Source organism: Hypanus sabinus, chromosome 28 (genome assembly GCF_030144855.1).
Source record: "Hypanus sabinus isolate sHypSab1 chromosome 28, sHypSab1.hap1, whole genome shotgun sequence".
In the NCBI taxonomy this organism is placed as follows: domain Eukaryota; kingdom Metazoa; phylum Chordata; class Chondrichthyes; order Myliobatiformes; family Dasyatidae; genus Hypanus; species Hypanus sabinus.
Window position 1 is genome coordinate 35,420,460 of NC_082733.1, and position 19,051 is coordinate 35,439,510.

A 19,051-nucleotide genomic window follows, 5' to 3' on the forward strand; every position below is an offset into this window, starting at 1 on the left:
TATAACTCACATTCTCAACATTATTTACTGCTTTTTTTGTGTATTTGCACGCTTTGACTTCTTTGGTACATTGCTTACTTGGCCATCTTTAATTGTATGTAGCTTCTCATTTATTCCACTGTACTTGTTTGGCTCTACTGTGAATGCCCACAAGAAAATGGTATACAGTGACACATATACTGGATGTACTTTAATAAATTTACATTGGACTTTAAACCTTAAAGCTTATTCCCAAGTGTCAAGGGAGGAAGAAAGAATACATTCTGGCGTTGGATATGTACAAAGTTATACATTCAAAATTAAAAATAAAGACAAAACTTTGGAAGCATGCAATGTAACAGGATATTAGGAAAGAGAAAGTGATTATTTCAGGTTGGAGATTCTTCACAGAACTAGGGAGAAAATAAGTTATTATTAAATTGCATGGTCAACTTGGGCAATTAGGAGAGCACCATAGTATATAGCTGCTAGCACAACACTTCACAGCACTAGCGATTCGGGTTCAATTCCCAACACTGTAAGAGGTTTGTATGCTTGTCCCATGACCACGTGTGTTTCCTCTGGGTGCTCCCGTTTCCTCTCACAGTCCAAAGACTTATAGGCTAGGTTTCATAAGTTGTGGGCACGCTATGTTGGCACCATAAGCATGGTGACACTCACGTGCTGCCCCCAGCATAACCTTGGACTGCGTTGGTCATTGACATAAATAATGCATTTCACTGTACAGTACTATGCAAAGGTCTTAGGCACGTTTTTATAGCTAGTGTGCATAAGACTTTCGCACAGTACTGTTTGCTTTGATGTACATGTGACAAACTAAGATAGTCTTTAAGATGGGAAAGGCCAGATCCTGAAAAAAGGAATCTTCCTGGCACAGCAATACCAGGGTTACACTGGGGATACGCTACAGACAAGCTCACTGATCAATTGGGGCAGATAGGAGGTGAGAACATCATCCACTGTTCATGAAAGTTGAAATTAGGGCAACTAGAGATGAGAATGCTGACAAAAGAATGTGGAAGTTATGAAATACACAGCTATAATACATGCCTATCAGATACCCAAGCCATCTTAGGGTTTGGAAAATGTTCAAAAAGCTTTAACTTCTAGTCCAAACATTATACTTCATTAATATATCAACTGCATTTTCTCTTGGCCTGATCTCCACAGTGCAAATTCAGTTGTCAAAAGACAACAGGGTAAAACAAAAACGACATTCATTTATTCATCGCATATACATCAAAACACGCAGGGAAATGTATCATTTGTGTTAATAATCAACAGATGTGGGGGAAGTGTCACCACTCATTCCAGTGCCAATGTACCATGTCCACCATGTTCTCTAGGACAACACAAGTAACATCATTAAAAAAGCAACTACATAACAGCAAAACAAGCCCCTTTCATCCCTCCTTCCCATCCACCCAACCAGCTTTCAAGGGATCATAGGAAGTTAATTCAAGTGTTGAAATTTAGTAAGCTACAGTGGAAAAGCCTAGTTTGTTCCATTTATCTATGCTCAGTAACCTGCATACCTCCTCATTAATACAAATATCTCTTCAGCCAATCATGCAGCAGCAACTCATCAAATGGTCAACATGTTCAGTTGATGTTCAGACCAAACATCAGAACAGGGAAGAAGTATGACCTGAGTGACTTTGACCATAGAATGATTGTTAGTGCCAGACAAAGTGGTTTGAGTATCAGAAACGGCTGATCTCCTAGGAATTTCACCCACAACAGTTTCTAGAGTTTACAGAGAATGGTGCAATTAAAAAAAACAGAAAAAAAAAACATCCACTAAGCAGCAGTTCTGTAGATGAAAACACCTTGCTAATGCGAGAGGTCAGAGGAGAATGGGCAGACTGGTTCAAGCTGACAGGACGGTGCCATTAACTCAAATAACCACATGTTTCAACAGAAACGTTCAAAAGAGCATCTAAATTCACATGTTAAACCTTGAAGTGGATAGGCTACAGCAGCAGAGGGCCATGAACATATGCTCAGTGGCATCTTTATTAGGTACAGGAGGTAACTCAAAGTGGTCACTGAGTGTACACACAAAGATGAACCAAGCTTATACATCCAATTGAATAGTAGCTCATTCTAAGTGTTACCTTTGCACAAGTGTGTCTATAACATGAACTAGCCACAAGTAAGTAGGGAGATCCAGGTTATACTTGAACAGCAAGCTGATGTATACGTTACAACTGGGAGAGAAGGGCTGATATTCTGTACTCAGCTGAGAAAATCCCGTGACGTGCAAAGTGCTCCTCAGACAACAGCAAAGCATGATCTGTGGGAGATGGTCAGATACTTTCACGTGCACGTGGGCATCAAAGACCTGCAGAAAGAAGTAATAAAAACACTCCATTCTGGATCTCAACATTTTCAGTTTAAGATTTATGAAACAGATGATTAGTGAACAAAGACAGCAGATTTGGAGGATTAAGCAAGATTTTAATGTCAATTCTTAATGATTGCTCACAGGATCGAGTTCTCTTTTCTGGGAGAGATGGTAAGATTTTGTACCTGAGCTAATGTTGGCCAGGGTTAATCGGGGCGTGCCTAGGGTTAGTGGGTTTGTGTGCCCCCTTGGACCTTAGGATTAGGCTTGAGGGTAGGGCTGGTGGATGTACACTTTGGGTTGGGAGAGATCGGGTTGTGGACTTTTGAGTGCTGAGCATGTAGGGTTCTGGTGGATAGGGTAGTGTAGAGGTTGTGGGTTTGTGGGGGTGTGGCCAGGGTTAATCAGGTGCACCTCAGGTTAGTGGGGGAGTGTGCCCCCCCCCTTGAACCTTAGCATTAGGGTTGAGGGTAGGCGTAGCAGATGTACATGTGGGGCTCGGGGAGGTAAAGTTGTGGAGTTTTGTCTGGTGAGGTATGAGGTGCTATGTCGAATACTGTGGTGTCGTGGAGCCAGTTAAATCCAGCCCATGCCTTTCATTATCGTGGTCAGACACCCTGGTTTAACGAACCGGGTGTGCACTGGGACACATCATCAGTAATGCAACCTCGGGTCATTGGGTTGGTAAAATCTTGTACTTGAGCTGACATTAGGAGAATGGGGGTGGGGGGGAGGTATCACATTGAAACCTATCTAATATTGAAAGGCCTAGGTAAGAGTGGACATGGAGTGAATGTTTCCTATAGAGGGGGAATCTAGGACCGGGGGCACACCCTCAGAATACAGGAACATCTCTTTAGAACAGAGATACAGAGGGGTTTCTTTAGCCAGAGGGTTGTGAATCTGTGGAATTCATTTCCGCAGATGGCTGTGAAGCCCAAGCCATTGGGCATATTTAAAGTGGAAGATGAAAGATTCTTGATTAGTAAAGGCATCAAAGACTATGGGGAGAAGGCAGGAGAATGGGGTTGAGACGATTAATAAATCAGCCAGGATGGAATGGAAGTGTGGACTTGATGGGCTGATTGGCCTAATTCAATTCCTATGTCTTATGATCCTTAAATTTTAAATGTTCTTCAAAATGCTTCCATATCCTGTGTTTGCACTGTTTTATCACGGCTACAGTGACCAGCATTTCATCATTGTATTACCTACTTTATAATGCCAGCAAATATCCAGGTTCAGAAGGCTAAAACAGTACTCAATTCATAACTTCACATTTGAAATGATTGTAGCACCAAAATTACACAAATTACTGTACTTCATCATGTCACAGGAAAGCAGCATCCATCATAAAGGACCCTCCACCACCCAGACCAGGCTCTCATCTCACTGCTACCATCAGGGAGGTGGTACAGGAGCTTCAGGTCCTGGTACAGTTGTTACCCCTGAACCATCAGGCTCCTGAATCAGAGTGAATAACTTCACTCACCCCAACACTGAACTGATTGCGCAACCTATGGAGTCATTTTCAAGCGCTCTACAACTCACGTTCTCAACATAATTTTTTTCTTTTTATATTTGCACAATTTGCTGTATTTTTTGCGTATTGGTTTTCAGTCTATCTTTGCGTTTTCATTGATTCTATTGGGTTTTATATTTACAGAGAATGCCCATAAGAAAAATAATCTCAGGGTCATATATGGTGACATGCATGCACATCGATACTAAATTTACTTTGAACTTTCTAATTTCTGAAAAAAACAAGGAAAACAAAAACACTGAATGATTGCTTGAAGAAAGATTATTAAGTGTTGCACAGTACCAAGAATATAAAGAAATGATTATTAACTGCACAGATATGATGTCTTGACAAGTGGGAGAAATGCATCATCAACTACTTTCTACGCAGCAACCTCCAATTTTTGGCCCAAGTCATTTTTTGCTTCTCAGCAGAAGGATGTTGCAAACTCATGTCTAGGCCACAAGATGGAGCATTTTGCATCTCAGAGAAAAACAAACGCTTGCTAAATCAACTCAATGTCAAAGGCCTCAGCTGATCAAGGATCAACGTTATGTGCCATGCACATTTAGAAATATTAGGAATTTACTGTGGTGAGTTGGCACAACATGCATCAAAAAACAACATTCTGCAATTATAAAGAATCATATAAAAATAATTTAGTGGTTAAAATACAGGTATGGAATAAAATGTGCATAATTACATGTACATCAACACTGCCAAGAGTACCCCTGTGGAAATATGTGCAAGTCTTCCTCAGGAAAAGATGATTCATTTGTAAGCTAACAGCTCTACAAAGAAGTTTTGCAAAAACAGATTTTCCCTTCCTTTTTTCCAGTCCAAGTGTAGCGGTTAGCATGACGCTATCAATCTTGGGCATGAGAGTTTAGAGTTCAATCCCTGCATCCTCTATAAGTTTGTATCTCTTCCCAGCGGATTGTATGGGTTCTCCTCCTACAGTCCACAGATGTACCGGACAAGTGAATTGGTCATTGCAAATTGTCTCGTGATCGGGTTAATGTTTGGGGGATACTGGGCAGCATGCCCTAATGGCCAGAAGGGCCTATTCTGCACCGTATCTTTAAATAAACTTTTGTGAAGCTTAGTTTAAGCAAACAGTAGATGACAATAGGCTCCTGAAGTCCTGCTGAGCATAAATTATCTTTCAGCAATGTCCATATTCAAGTATCACATCTACACTAGACTGTCTTACAGTTTCACTTGTTCATAGAAAGATATATACATAAACTGAAGACTTTAGCTCAGTAATGTCAGATATAAAAGTTCAATCATTCTTTGACCTAACAGTACACAAACTTTGACAATTAGCAGATACAATTAAACTATCTTTGGCTATGAATTTCTCCAATAATCTCGCTAGATGAGACATTATAGAGTTCATTATAAATCACAGGAAAATGAAGAACTGAAGAAAAAATTCAAACATTTTTACCTCCACTCGTGCTCCAGGACGTAAACCACGGCCATAATTCACTAACTGCTGGTAGGCTACACAAAGGCCAAGCTTGCCATCCAGTTCATAAAGGCCTGCTCTAAAATTTAGTACCTTACTTATCACACCCTGAAATTTAAAATCATAATTAAAATTTCTCGCGGCAACTCAGCATACACGTACTTGTGCATATGTCAATAAACTCGACTTTGACTTAATCAATAGTTTACAAACAATCTTTCAAATAATGTATAGATCCAACAACCCACCAGGCATGAATCTAAAGAGACACTTCACTGGTTTATACATGCAATTAACAGTAGCAAAAGCTGAAAGTTTAATCACACAAAGAATCAGGTAAAGCTATACACATACTCAGAGGAAGGGATTGGTTATTATGGCAACCAGTCACTCTCTGCCATTGTGCAACTTTCAGAGAACCAATTTCATAACAACAAATGAGTGCTGGGAGGCCATCAGCTAAATACCTAACACGAGGAAATTTGCAGATGCTGGAACCGAAGAGATTTAAACTTCTTCAGAGTAGGCCATCAAAGAGAAGATTTAAACTTCTTCAGTGTAGGTAGCTAAATACCTATAGGGTTTTATTGCAGACAAAAATTTGCACCCCAAAAAAAAATTCACCTTATTCTCTTTCACTGGAGTTTAGAAGAATTGGGGGGGGGGGGGGTCCTCATTGAAATGTATTAAATATTGAAAGATCTTGGTAGAGTGGATGCAGAGGGGTGTCTCCAGTAGTAAGGGGGGGGGGTCGGAGAGTCGTAGATCAGAGGGCACAGACTCAGAATAGAAGCCCATTTAGAAACGAGAAAAGAGCAGGGATTTTTTTTTTAGCCAGAGGAAGGTGAATCTGTGGAATTCATTACCATGGATGGCTGTGAAGCTAAATCATTAGGTATATTTAAAGTGAGGTTGATAATATGTAATGGCCTCAAAGATTACAGGGAGGTTTCCTTGTTTTGCAGCTGACTGTAATAAGATGAATAAATGTATTTTGAACTTTGATTGAAGAATGCTTTGTTGGATCCATCTGACAAACAGGGCATATAACAGCTAAGTCACCTTCAGTAATGGAGAGTCAATCTGGACTTCTGTCCAGTAACAAATGAATCGGCAAAGTCTGTAAAAGAGTAGAAAATAGTGATTTTGGCTCAGCACCTCTTGAATTAGATAGAGAAACTGATTGGACTCTCACTTTGGAGAATAACCTAATAACCTCTGCCATGAAGTTCTCATAGACCACCACCAGATCCAGGCAGCAACTGTCCCATTGTGATTGAATGGCCTGCCCAAATTTACTTTAAACTTAAAACAGAGGCTCCTTCTTCAAAGTTAAGTTGCACAAGGGATCATGGTAACTCCAAAATGATCCAAAGCCTCACCTGTATAATTTGACATTACCTCCAAACACAGAATACTCACATGGTAAGAAATTATTTTAGATTCTTTGTTTTTGTAAACATCTTCGATTGTGCTTTGATTTGACCAGTCCATGGACACTCTATTCTGAAAAGATTCTTTATACGGCATCCGATTTGTATCTGAAGCATGCATGAACTCTGCCAGTGTCTGTTCTCTCACTAGTCCCTCAGTATAAATATAGAAGTCTGACGATGACGACACTACAAACACTTTATAATCAGTACCCTGGAGACCAGAAACGAAGACCTTTGTAATAATGCATTTCTTTGAAACCTCAAGGCAATGGTGCCACATTAGTTTGGCAGGAACCTAAAAGGAGAAAAATGGGCAAATTCAGGTTAAAAACATCCATTTCGCATTCAATTAGAGTTTACAACATACAAAATAATTACCCCCTTTTATATCAAAACTACAAGTAATTGATTTGACAAAAATGACCATCACTACTGCTTCAAAAGTATGAGGATGAGAAAATTTATGATCTGCACTGTATTTTAGACCATAAGATATAGGAGCAGAGTTAGGCCATTCAGCCCATCATTCTGCTCCGCCATTCAACTGTGGCTGATTTAGTTTCCATCTCAACCCCATTCTCCTGCCTTCTCCCTATAACCTTTGACACCTTTAATAATCAACAAACTATCAACCTATGCTTTAAATATATCCAGTAACCTGACCTCCAAAGCCATCTGTGGCAATGAATTTCACAGATTTACCACCCTCTGACTAAAGAAATTCCTCATCTTCTCTAAAGGGGCAAACTTCTATTCTGAGATTCTTTATACTTTATATCTGAAAAAAAAACATTACATTGACAATGCCCAATTATGTTTGGCATAAAATTCTTCATCAGCCCATCACCCTTACTGGTAAAGGCCAAAGACAGCAGCTCATCAGGGTCCTCTATCCTGGACCATTCTTTCATCTGGATGATAGACTAATCACCCATGGCTTCCAAGGACTTGCGGTTTTAATGACAGGACTTCTAGACAAAGATCATTCCTCTCCCAGAAACGAGGTGTTAGAGCTTCTGTTGCTATTTCTGTAGCACTAGGTTTTTACAGGATGGGGTTGCTAGCCCCATGCCCAACCCTCCTACTTTCACAGTCAAGCTTGGGGCCATTCATAGCATAATTAGAAACTTCTTACACCTAATTTAATTCTTAAACTGCATGAACTCTTACTTCAGACTTGAAAATGCACATTTTCCTATGCATACTCATTTTGGTCCATTATTTGAAAGCTAATGGCTGTAAAGTAAGCAAATAATACCAGCACCAGGTGGTATTATCAGACACCTTATCAATGTTAAAGTATAGCACTAAAAAAAACACAGGCTCGGAGATCAGGTTGAAACAGAATGAAAAATATCCAATTAACACCACTAACAGTACAAGGAATTCTCAGATGGAATCAGTAATTACTTACTTTCACAGAAGACATTCTTAAACTACCGCAGGCAGATGAGTACAAATCACAAGTGTGCAATTAGTTATTGAGGTGTGAAATGGACAGAATTTGATCATCTAAGTCTAGACTATTACAGGCAACTTGTTATACTCCATTTGTAGTAAAGCTAAAAAAACATAGTTATCATAGCTCATTCCACTAAAGTGTTACAAATGAATTGCAAAAAAACTATTGAATGCAATTTCCACACCATGCATTTTAAGGGCTTTAACTTGTTTACCCAGAATGAAATGATATTCTCATTAAGAATTTCATATAAGCATAGAATTGGAATATCAGATTGGTACTTGAACTAAGCTACTTCTATTATTAATATTATCCCTGCAGGCTACAAATTGGCAATCAAGTGGAATGAAAGAACCTAAAATATATGCGTTCTTAATAGTGGTACATCCTTTTTTGCTTAGGACCAGCACATTGATCTGTTTCCTCCACCCAGTCCACAAGGAGACGACAAGATATAATTGCTGCTTTCAGCACTGGTGGACGTGTATTTATTCATTTCAATAAGTTTATGTTTTACATTACATCAGTAATTTCTTACAGTTTGCCTAATGCACTTGTTATTCTCTTATCAGGAGGTCAGTTTGCCACACTGAGAAAAGCAGCAGCCGCCTTTCAGTGTTATAAGCCAATATTCTGCCATTTATTGCAACATTCAGCATGGAAACGGGCCCCTTAACCCAACTCATTCGTTCTGACTGTGCTGCCCAGTGAGCTAATCCCATCTGCCGGCTTTTGGTCCAAAACCTCCACTGCCCATATACATGTCTAAATGTCATTTAAAAGTTGCTAATGTGCTCACCTTAACCACTAGTTCTAGCAGCTCATTCCACATACGCACCACCCTTTGCACGAAGGAACTGCCCCTAATTGTCCCTTTTAAATCTCTCATCTCTGATCTTAAATTATCCCACTTGTTTATAGTGCTCCGTCTCTGGGAAAAAGTCCATATGCTTTCCCCCTATCTACGTCCCTCACAACCTTATACACCTTCAAGTCATCCCTCAATCTCAAAGTCCTAGGCTATGCAACCTCGCCTCGTTGCCTGGACTTTGGGGGGGTGGGGGGCTGAGTTACATGTGGTAAATCTTTCCTGCACTTCTCGTTGCCTGGACTTTGGGGAGGGGGGGCTGAGTTACATGTGGTAAATCTTACCTGCACTTTTTCTAGCTTAGAAACACCTTTTCCATAACAGGATAAACAAACAGTTCACAGTACTCTGAGTGCAGCCTAACCAATGCCTTATATAACTAACAGAATTTCAACTCCTATACTTATTGCTGCAACTAATGAAGGCCAAGTTGCCTTCTTCACTATTTAAATTCTATAGATGTGTGGTGGAAAATGTGCTTACTGACTGCATTATGGCCTGGTATGGGAATACCAATGCCTTTGAGTGGAAAATCCTACAGAAGGTAGTGGATTTGGCCTAGTACATCATGGGTAAAACCCTCCCAGCCAATGAGCACATCTACACAAAACACTGAGGGGCAAAGTAATTCAGCTATGACGGAATGGTTGAGCGGACTCCATGGGCTGAATGGCCTAATTCTGCTCATATGTCTTATGACCCATCTCCAAAAAAACTTGATGATACAAGTATAAAATGAGATTAGCTTGGGCATTTCTTTGAAAACCAACTATTTTGAAAACTTATGATTAAAACAAATCACTGTATATGTTTCCAATTATTTTACAGTATATAATATTCATTTGACACAAGTCTAGTTGAAAACTATTTAAGTTGATTATAACATTAAAAGAAACCAACCTGAATGACAACTGGAAGACAAGTATCAGTTGTAAACGAGCTGAGAAAGAAGAAGAAGAAGGTTTTTCCTCGGATGCTCAAAACTGAGCTGAGGCGGCAAAGTTCTCCCGCTATATTCAGCTTCACCCTTTGGCAAGGAAATCTTCGCAAAGACAAAGCAATAAAATTACTGTCACTTCCTATTTATAACAAATGACCAATCAATATCATTCCAAGTAAAGCTGACCGTCTGACTTTAGTGACTTTATGAGTGATGATATTGAACACCACACATTACACTCAGTGGCCGCTTTATTAGGTACACCTGCTCAATAACGCAAAGATCATTTAGCAGAAACTCAATGCAAAAAAAGCATGCAAACATGGTCAAGAGATTCAGTTGTTGTTCAGACCAAACATCAAAATGGGGAAGAAATGTGATCTAAGTGACTTTGACCGTGGAGTGATTGTTGGAGCCAGATGGGGTAGTTTGAGTATCTCAGAAAATGCTGATTTCCTGGGTTTTCATACATCACATTACATATGGTATTACATTACTTAGGGTTAGTTGGTAAAATGTAACAATAATTATTGACGATAACAGAAACCAGGCCATATAATTTCAAAGGTAACAGTCCCTTCAAATTCCTCAAATGCCAATACACTTCTGATGATGAAATCACATTGAAAGAGTTAGAGTAGGATTAGTGTGCTAATATAGGTCCTTTATGGTTACCATGGACTTGCTGGGTCCAAGAGCCTGCTTATTTGCTGAATCTCTCTATAATGTACCAGAGATTACCAGCCTTTTAAGCAATGAGCTCCATGCCTACTGTTTGTTTCAGTAACAAGGGTTGTTTTCTTTTTAAATTGCACAGCGGGCTTTTTAAATTCCTAAACTGCTTTCGAGCTTTTTATCTGCTTCAGAGCAGAATTTAAGAACATAAGAAATAGGAGCAGAAGTAGGCTATCTGGCCCATCAAGCCTGCTTTGCCATTCAAATAAGATCATGGCTGATCTGACCATGGACTCATCTCCACCTACCTGCCTTTTCCCCATAACCCTTAATTCCCCTACAATGCAAAAATCTATCCAACCTGGTCTTAAATATATTTACTGAGGTAGCCTCCACTGCTTCACTGAGCAGAAAATTCCACAGATTCACCACTCTTTGGGAAAAGCAGTTCTTCCTCATCTCCATCCTAAATTTACTCCCCCAAATCATGAGGCTATGTCCCCTAGTTCTAGTCTCAAGTGGAAACAACTTTCCTACTTCTATCTCATCTATCTCTTTCATAACTTTATATGTTTTTATAAGATCTCTTCTCATTCTCCTGAATTCCAGCCAGTACAGTCCCAGGTGACTCAATCTCTCCTCATAGTCTAACCCCTTCAACTCCGGAATCAACCTGGTGAACCTCATCATCTCCTTTCTTTTATACAATTGGCTGCCTTTCCTCATAGAAAGTAAAATTGGACCATTTTTAAATACTGGGCAGAGAAATTTTTAAGATGTGGAATCTATCTGTGAAAACTTTCGAACACAACATATTGAATGAATTCATTTCTATTTCTCAGAAATCATCCAGGGATAGAAATACAGGAGTGTCAATTAAACACCAAAGATTTGTTTGTATGGATTAACTGTAAAACTCCATTTGTTCCATTTTAAGCTTTTTTAATTTTGCCAAGGCTGTGGGACTAAGTGTATGATAAGTAGTTATTCAGAGATCTGCTGTCAGGTTAAGCTTATCACCCATTTAGCTCTTAAATTTACAGTTGAGGTAAGCTAGCATGGATGGATTTCAAAACACTATCCAACTTCTAAGAAGGGGAAAATTGTGGGGTTTCTTTAAAATTAAACTTAAAGTAATGAATATTTACCACTACTCTGTAGATAGGATCAGTTAAAATAAATTATCCACAAGTTGTTCTGACTGCTTCAAATTAAAAAGGGGAATGTGTCGCCATTGATTTTTGTTTTAAATACACCAGATGGTCTTTTGAAAACAACCACATGAACTTAAACAACTGAATTGATTATCAGTTTTTGCAATCAAGATGCATGGGAGTATAATTGCTAGAAAAATCAGCAATACAATCTATAGTTTAACTATTAAAATGTCTTAAGCATCTCAGAGACACAGGAACCATCACAATGAAACATCTTAGCAACTTTTCAAGAAGATCTTACTCTTTGTCCAGGAGGTGTATAGCTGAGTCAGGCAGCAATACAGTTAGGGCTTTTGGTCCCACAAAGTTGCCAACCGATTGCTTTGGAAGCACAAGGGAAGGCGCTTCAATTACTTCAAGATAGCCAGCTTCAATCCCTTTGTGTCTTGAACCTCCACCGCTCACAGGAATATAACTCCAGCTTGGAAGGAGGACCAAATGTTCCAACCATTGCGGATCCAAATTGAGAATCTTGTCAAAAATTGCACCAGGAAAGAAACAGTAAATATAAATATACAAGTTACAAAGTTTCATATTAAGTGTGTACAAAACTCAAAAAACTCAGTGGCATGAAGTGACTCTCTCACATTCTTATCTGCATGTTCACCGCAAACAACGGCTTACATTGAGAGACTGTATCAGCTTCACAGATGGCTGTATCATGCATCTAACAGAAAAAGTTACGTACAACTCCATCTCCTGATCAAATTAAATATACAATTTGCTTGAATGGTTAACTTATATTAGGAGATGGGCAAGGATTCTTTCTATTGCTAGATTTTTTTTCCACCTAAACTCATTTGCAGAGCCAGACAAGGATCTGACTTTGTTAACATATTTGAAATTTCAAAGTAATTTTTTTATTAAAGTACATATACATTACCATATACAATCCTAAGATTCATTTTCTTGGGGGAATACTCAATAAATTCAATATCCATAATAGAATCAATGAAAGACTGTACCAAGAGGCCATACAGTGTGCAAAAGACTGTGCAAATACAAAAAGAAATAATAAATAAATTAGCAATAAATATTGAGAACATGAAATGAAGAATCCTTGAAAGTGAGTCTATAGATTGTGGGAACATTTCAGTGATGGGGCAAGTGAAGTTGAGTGAAGTTATCCCCTTTGGTTCAAGAGCCTGATGGTTCCTGAACCTGGTGATGTGAGTCTTGAGGCTCCTGTACCTCCTGCACCTTCTACGATGGCAGTGGTGAGAAGACAGCATGACTTTGGTGGTGGGGATTCCTGATGATAGACGCTGCTTTCCTGTGACAATGCTCTGTGTAGATGTGCTCAATGGTGTGGAGGGCTTTATCTGTGCTGGTCTGGGCCATATCCACTATTTTTTGCAGGATTTTTCATACAAAGGCACTGATTTTTCCCATACCAGGCTGTGATGCAGCAGTTTAAGAAAGGAGGGAGGGAGAAAACAGAGAACTATCGACTTGTCAGCCTAACATCAGTAGTGGAGAAGATGCTAGAGTCCATTATTAAAGATGAAATAGTGGCCTATCTAGATAGCAGTGATAGGATTGGGCCGAGCCAGCATGGATTTACCAAGGGTAAGTCATGCTTGACTAATCTATTGGAGTTTTTCAAGGATGTAACCAGGAAGTTAGACAAGGGAGATCCAGTGGATGTAGTGTACCTCAATTTTCAGAAGGCATTTGATAAGGTCCCACATAGGAGATTGGTGGGTAAAATCAAAGCTCAGGGCATCGGGGGGGGGGGGGGGGGGAAGACATTGACATGGATAGAAAACTGGTTGGCAGATAGAAAGCAAAGGGTAACAGTGAATGGGTGTTTCTCGGACTGGCAGGTGGTGACTAGTGGGGTGCCACATGCCTCGGTATTGGGACTACAGCTGTTTACAATTTACATCAACGATTTAGATGAAGGCATTGAGAATAACATCAGTAAGTTTGCTGATGATACTAAGCTGGGTGACAGTGTGACATGTGATGAGGATGTTAGGAGAACTCAGGGTGACTTGGATAGGCTGGGTGAGTGGGCAATACTTGGCAGATGATGTTTAATGTGAATAAGTGTGAGGTTATCCACTTTGGGAGTAAGAACAGGAAGGCAGATTATTATCAGAACGGTGTAGAGTTAGGTAAGGGAGAAATACAAAGAGATCTAGGAGTCCTTGTTCATCAGTCACTGAAGGTGAATGAGCAAGTGCAGCTGGCAGTGAAGAAGGCTAATGGAATGTTGGCCTTTATTACTAAGGGAATTGAGTACAAGAGCAAGGAAATCCTCTTGCATTTGTACAGGGCCCTGGTGAGACCACACCTGGAGTATTGTGTACAGTTTTGGTCTCCAGGGTTAAGGAAGGACATCCTGGCTGTAGAGGAAGTGCAGCGTAGATTCACAAGGTTAATTCCTGGGATGTTGGAACTGTCTTACGCAGACAGGTTAGAGAGACTGGGCTTGTACTGGGCTGGAAATAAGGAGAGTGAGAAGGGATCTGATTGCAACATATAAGATTATTAAGGGATTGGACAAGATAGAGGCAGGAAGTATGTTTCAGATGCTGGGAGAGTCCAGTACCAGAGGGCATGGTTTGAGAATAAGGGGTAGTTCATTTAGGACAGAGTTAGGGAGAAACTTCTTCTCCCAGAGAGTTGTGGGGGTCTAGAATGCACTGCCTCGGAAGGCAGTGGAGCCCAATTCTCTGGATGCTTTCAAGAAGGAGCTAGATAGGCATCTTATGGATAGGGGAATCAAGGGATATGGGGACAAGGCAGGAACCGGGTATTGATAGTAGATGCTCAGCCATGATCTCAAAATGGCGGTGCAGGCTCGAAGGGCTGAATGGTCTACTTCTGCACCTATTGTCTATTGTCTAATTCAATATTCTCTAAAACCACACATCTATAGAAGTTTGTCAAAGTTTTAAATGTCATGCTGAATCTTTGTAACCTCCAAAGCAAGCTTGGCATAGACAAGCCTTCTTCTTAATTACACTTATGTGCTTGATATTTAAGATAATAATCTATATTTAGTATATTAAAATATACTTGGCCAATTCCCAACGGTATTTAATAGTTTGATGAAGTACTTTGTCATTTTGCAAGCACTATGAGCCAATTTAAAGCTTAAAAAATTCATTGCTCTCATTCCTGGTATTTTTTGTTCCAAAGGAAAAAAAATGGTACTGTAGCAGTGTGCTACACGCAGCGCTAAAATTACAACACGGAGTCGGTAACTGCAGTCGAAGGAAAAAACTTTATTCAAAATCTTCAGCCTCACTTTTAAGCCTCCCTCAACCTGCCCCCCCATGGCGCAGAGGCTCCAAAGCTCTGTGCTCGCAAACCCCCATAGGCTATCTAATTGTGAGTCGGTTCGGATGTGCCAGGAAATGGGTCGCCACATAATTCCCCCCCCCCCAGAACCGGCGATACACCCCCCAATGTCCACAGTCTGGGCCAGAACCTGCTTGGGAGGTCGGCCTCTGCGCCGAGGTGCCGGAAACTAGGCCGGTTGCGCCAGGTCCACATGGGCCGGTTTGAGGCAGTCCACCGTGAAAACCTCCTCTTTCCCCCCAACGTCCAGCACGAACGTGGACCCATTGTTCCGGAACACCATAAACTGCCCCTCGTATGGCCGCTGCAGCGGTGGCCGATGCCCGCCCCTTCGTACGAACACAAACTTACAGTTCTGTAGGTCTTTGGGTACGCAGGTCGGGTGCCGCCCGTGCTGTGAAGTGGGTATGGGGGCCAGGTTACCGAGCTTCTCGCGTAGTCTGCCCAGGACTGCTGCGGGATCTTCCTCTTGCCCCCTTGGGGCTGGTAGGAACTCCCCGGGGACGACCAGGGGTGCGCCGTATACCAACTCGGCCGACGAGGCGTGCAGGTCGTCCTTGGGCGCTGTGCGGATGCCGAGTAGGACCCAGGGAAGCTCGTCCGCCCAGTTGGCTCCTCACAGGCGGGCCATGAGGGCCAACTTCAGGTGACGGTGGAAACGCTCCACTAGCCCGTTCGACTGTGGGTGGTAGGCAGTGGTGTGGTGCAGCTGAGTCCCCAAAAGGCTGGCCATTGCTGACCACAGGCTGGAGGTGAACTGGGCGCCTCTGTCGGAGGTAATGTGGGCTGGTACACCAAAGCGAGATATCCAGGTGGCGATCAGGGCTCGGGCGCAAGATTCGGAGGTGGTGTCGGTAAGCGGGACCGCCTCTGGCCATCTTGTGAACCGGTCCACAATAGTCAGGAGGTGCCGCGCTCCGCGCGACACTGTCAGGGGGCCCACAATATCCACATGAATGTGGTCGAAACGCCGGTGGGCGGGATGGAACTGCTGCGGTGGGGCTTTGGTGTGCCGCTGCACCTTGGCCGTCTGGCAGTGCATGCACGTTTTGGCCCATTCACTGACCTGTTTGCAGAGTCCGTGCCAAACGAACCTGCTGGAAACCATCCGGACAGTTGTCCGGATGGAGGGATGCGCCAAGTTATGAATGGAGTCGAAAACGCGGCGCCGCCAGGCTGTCGGGACGGGGCTGGCCGGTGGCGACGTCACAGAGTAGGGTCCTCTCACCCGGGCCCACGGGGAGGTCCTGGAGCTGCAAACCGGAGACTGCGGTTCTATAACTCGGAATCTCCTCATCCGCCTGCTGTGCCTTTGCCAGTGCCTCAAAGTCTACCCCTTGGGAAAGGGCATGAACGGTAGGGCGAGAGAGCGCATCCGCCACGACATTGTCCTTGCCCGAGACGTGCCGGACATCCGTCGTGTATTCAGAGATGTAGGACAGGTGGCGTTGCTGGCGGGACGACCAGGGGTCGGATGCTTTCGTAAACGCAAAGGTAAGCGGTTTGTGGTCCGTGAACGCGGTGAAGGGCCGACCTTCTAGGAAGTACCTGAAATGCCGGATTGCCAGGTAGAGCGCCAACAGTTCCCGGTCGAAAGCACTGCATTTGAGCTCTGGTGGTCGCAGGTGTTTGCTGAAAAACGCCAGGGGTTGCCAGCGATTTGCGATGAGTTGCTCCAGCACCCCACCGACTGCCGTGTTTGATGCGTCCACTGTGAGGGCGGTAGGGGCGTCCATTCTGGGATGTACTAGCATTGTGGCGTTCGCCAAAGCTTCCTTCGTTTGTACGAAAGCGGCGGCGGACTCCTCGTCCCAGGTAATGTCCTTGCTCGGACCCGACATCAGGGCGAACAGGGGGCGCATGATCCGGGCAGCTGAAGGGAGGAAGCGGCGGTAGAAATTGACCATACCTACGAATTCCTGAAGGCCTTTGATCGTGGTGGGTCGGGGAAAGAGGCGGACCGCATCTACCTTAGCGGGCAGAGGGTTTGCCCCATCTTTAGTAATCCTGTGGCCCAGGAAGTCAATGGTATTGAGTCCGAACTGGCATTTGACGGGGTTGATTGTAAGGCCTTACTCACTCAGTCGGGCGCAGAGTTGACGGAGGTGGGACAGATGCTCCTGATGACTGCTGCTGTCTATGAGGATGTCATCCAAATAGATGAACGCGAAGTCCAGGTCCCATCCCACCGCGTCCATTAACCGCTGGAACGTCTGTGCGGCATTCTTCAGGCTGAACGGCATGTGGAGGAACTCGAAAAGGCCAAACGGGGTGATGAGAGCCGTTTTGGGGACGTCGTCAGGATGCATCGGGATTTGATGGTACCCTCGGACGAGGTCTACCTTGGAGAAGATCCGTGCGCTGTGCAGGTTTGCTGCAAAGTCCTGAATGTGCGGCACAGGGTAGCGGTCCAGTGTGGTAGCCTCGTTCAGCCTGCGGTAGTCGCCGCACGGTCTCCAGCCCCCCGTCGCTTTGGGCACCATGTGCAGGGGGGAGGCCCATGGGCTGTCGGACCGCCGGATGATCCCCAATTCCTCCATCCTCTGGAACTCCTCCTTCGCCAGTCGGAGCTTGTCGGGGGGAAGCCGCCGAGCGCGGGTGTGGAGGGGTGGTCCCTGGGTTGGGATGTGGTGCTGTACGCCGTGCCTGGGCTTGGCCGCTGTGAACTGCGGTGCCAGAACCGATGGGAAATCCGCCAGGACCCTGGTGAAGTCGTTGTCGGACAGCGTGATGGAGCCGAGGTGAGGGGCTGGCAACTGGGCTGCACCCAGGGAGAACGTCTGAAAGGTCTCGGCGTGTACCAGTCTCTTCCTGGGCAGGTCGACCAGTAGGCTGTGAGCCCGCAAAAAATCCGCACCCAGAAGCGGTTGGGCTACGGCGGCCAGTGTGAAGTCCCACGTGAACTGGCTGGAGCCGAACTGTAGCTGCACCTGACGGGTGCCATAGGTCCTTACTGTGCTGCCATTCATGGCCCTCAGGGGGGGACCCGGTGCCCTGCTGCAGGTGTCGTAACTCGTCGGAGGTAAAACGCTGATCTCAGCCCCAGTATCGACCAAAAACCGGCGTCCCGACCTTCTATCCCACACATACAGGAGGCTATCCCGATGGCCAGCCGCCATAGCCATCAGCGGCAGCTGGCCCTGGCGTTTCCCGGGAACTTGCAGGGCGGGCGACAACGGCGGGCTTCTGCGCCCCACCGCTGGTGGTAGAAGCACCAGTGTTCATTGGGCCGGGGATTGGCGGGCTCTGCGGCTGGGCCTGGACTGGTTTGCTGCCGGGAGCGTGGCTGGGAGATCTGTGCGATGGATCCCCGCTCACCTTTTTGGCATTCCACAGCAAGTCCGCCCGGGCTGCCACCTTCCGGGGGTCACTGAAATCCGCGTCGGACAGCAGCAGGTGTATGTCCTCGGGCAGCTGCTCCAGGAATGCCTGCTCAAACATGAGGCAGGGTGTGTGTCCGTCAGCGAGAGACAACATCTCATTCATTAAAGCCGATGGAGGTCTGTCGCCCAAGCCATCCAGGTGCAGTAAACGGGCAGCCCGCTCGCGCCGTGAGAGTCCGAAAGTCCTGAGGAGCAGGGCTTTGAATTCCGTGTACTTGCCGTCTGCCGGGGGCGACTGTACGAACTCCGCGACCTGGGCCGCTGTGCCCTGGTCGAGGGAGCTCACCACGTAGTAGTAGCGGGTGTCGTCTGAGGTGATCTGGCGAACGTGGAATTGGGCCGGCTTGCTGGAACCATAGGTTCGGGCGCTGTGTCCAGAAACCCGGCAGTTTCAACGAAACCGCATGAACAGAGG

The 19,051-nt window shown here is 44.0% G+C and overlaps 1 protein-coding gene across 3 annotated transcripts in view; it reads right to left on the reverse strand.

Annotated features, from left to right (window-relative positions):
• ctc1 (CTS telomere maintenance complex component 1) overlaps positions 1 to 19,051 on the reverse strand; it is an 82,360-nt gene that overhangs the window by 58,096 nt on the left and 5,213 nt on the right. For 2 of the 3 annotated variants that reach the window (XR_009508410.1, XM_059952926.1), the window contains exons 4-8: positions 12,183 to 12,412; positions 10,010 to 10,151; positions 6,766 to 7,074; positions 5,323 to 5,451; positions 2,118 to 2,344 (exon numbers count right to left, since the gene is read on the reverse strand). Coding sequence is in view for 2 of the 3 variants with exons in the window: in XM_059952926.1 (XP_059808909.1) it covers positions 2,118 to 2,344; positions 5,323 to 5,451; positions 6,766 to 7,074; positions 10,010 to 10,151; positions 12,183 to 12,412 (1,037 nt within the window). In the remaining variant the exon portion in view is untranslated. The remainder of the gene's footprint in view (positions 1 to 2,117; positions 2,345 to 5,322; positions 5,452 to 6,765; positions 7,075 to 10,009; positions 10,152 to 12,182; positions 12,413 to 19,051) is intronic. The other variant, XM_059952927.1, reaches the window with a different exon arrangement.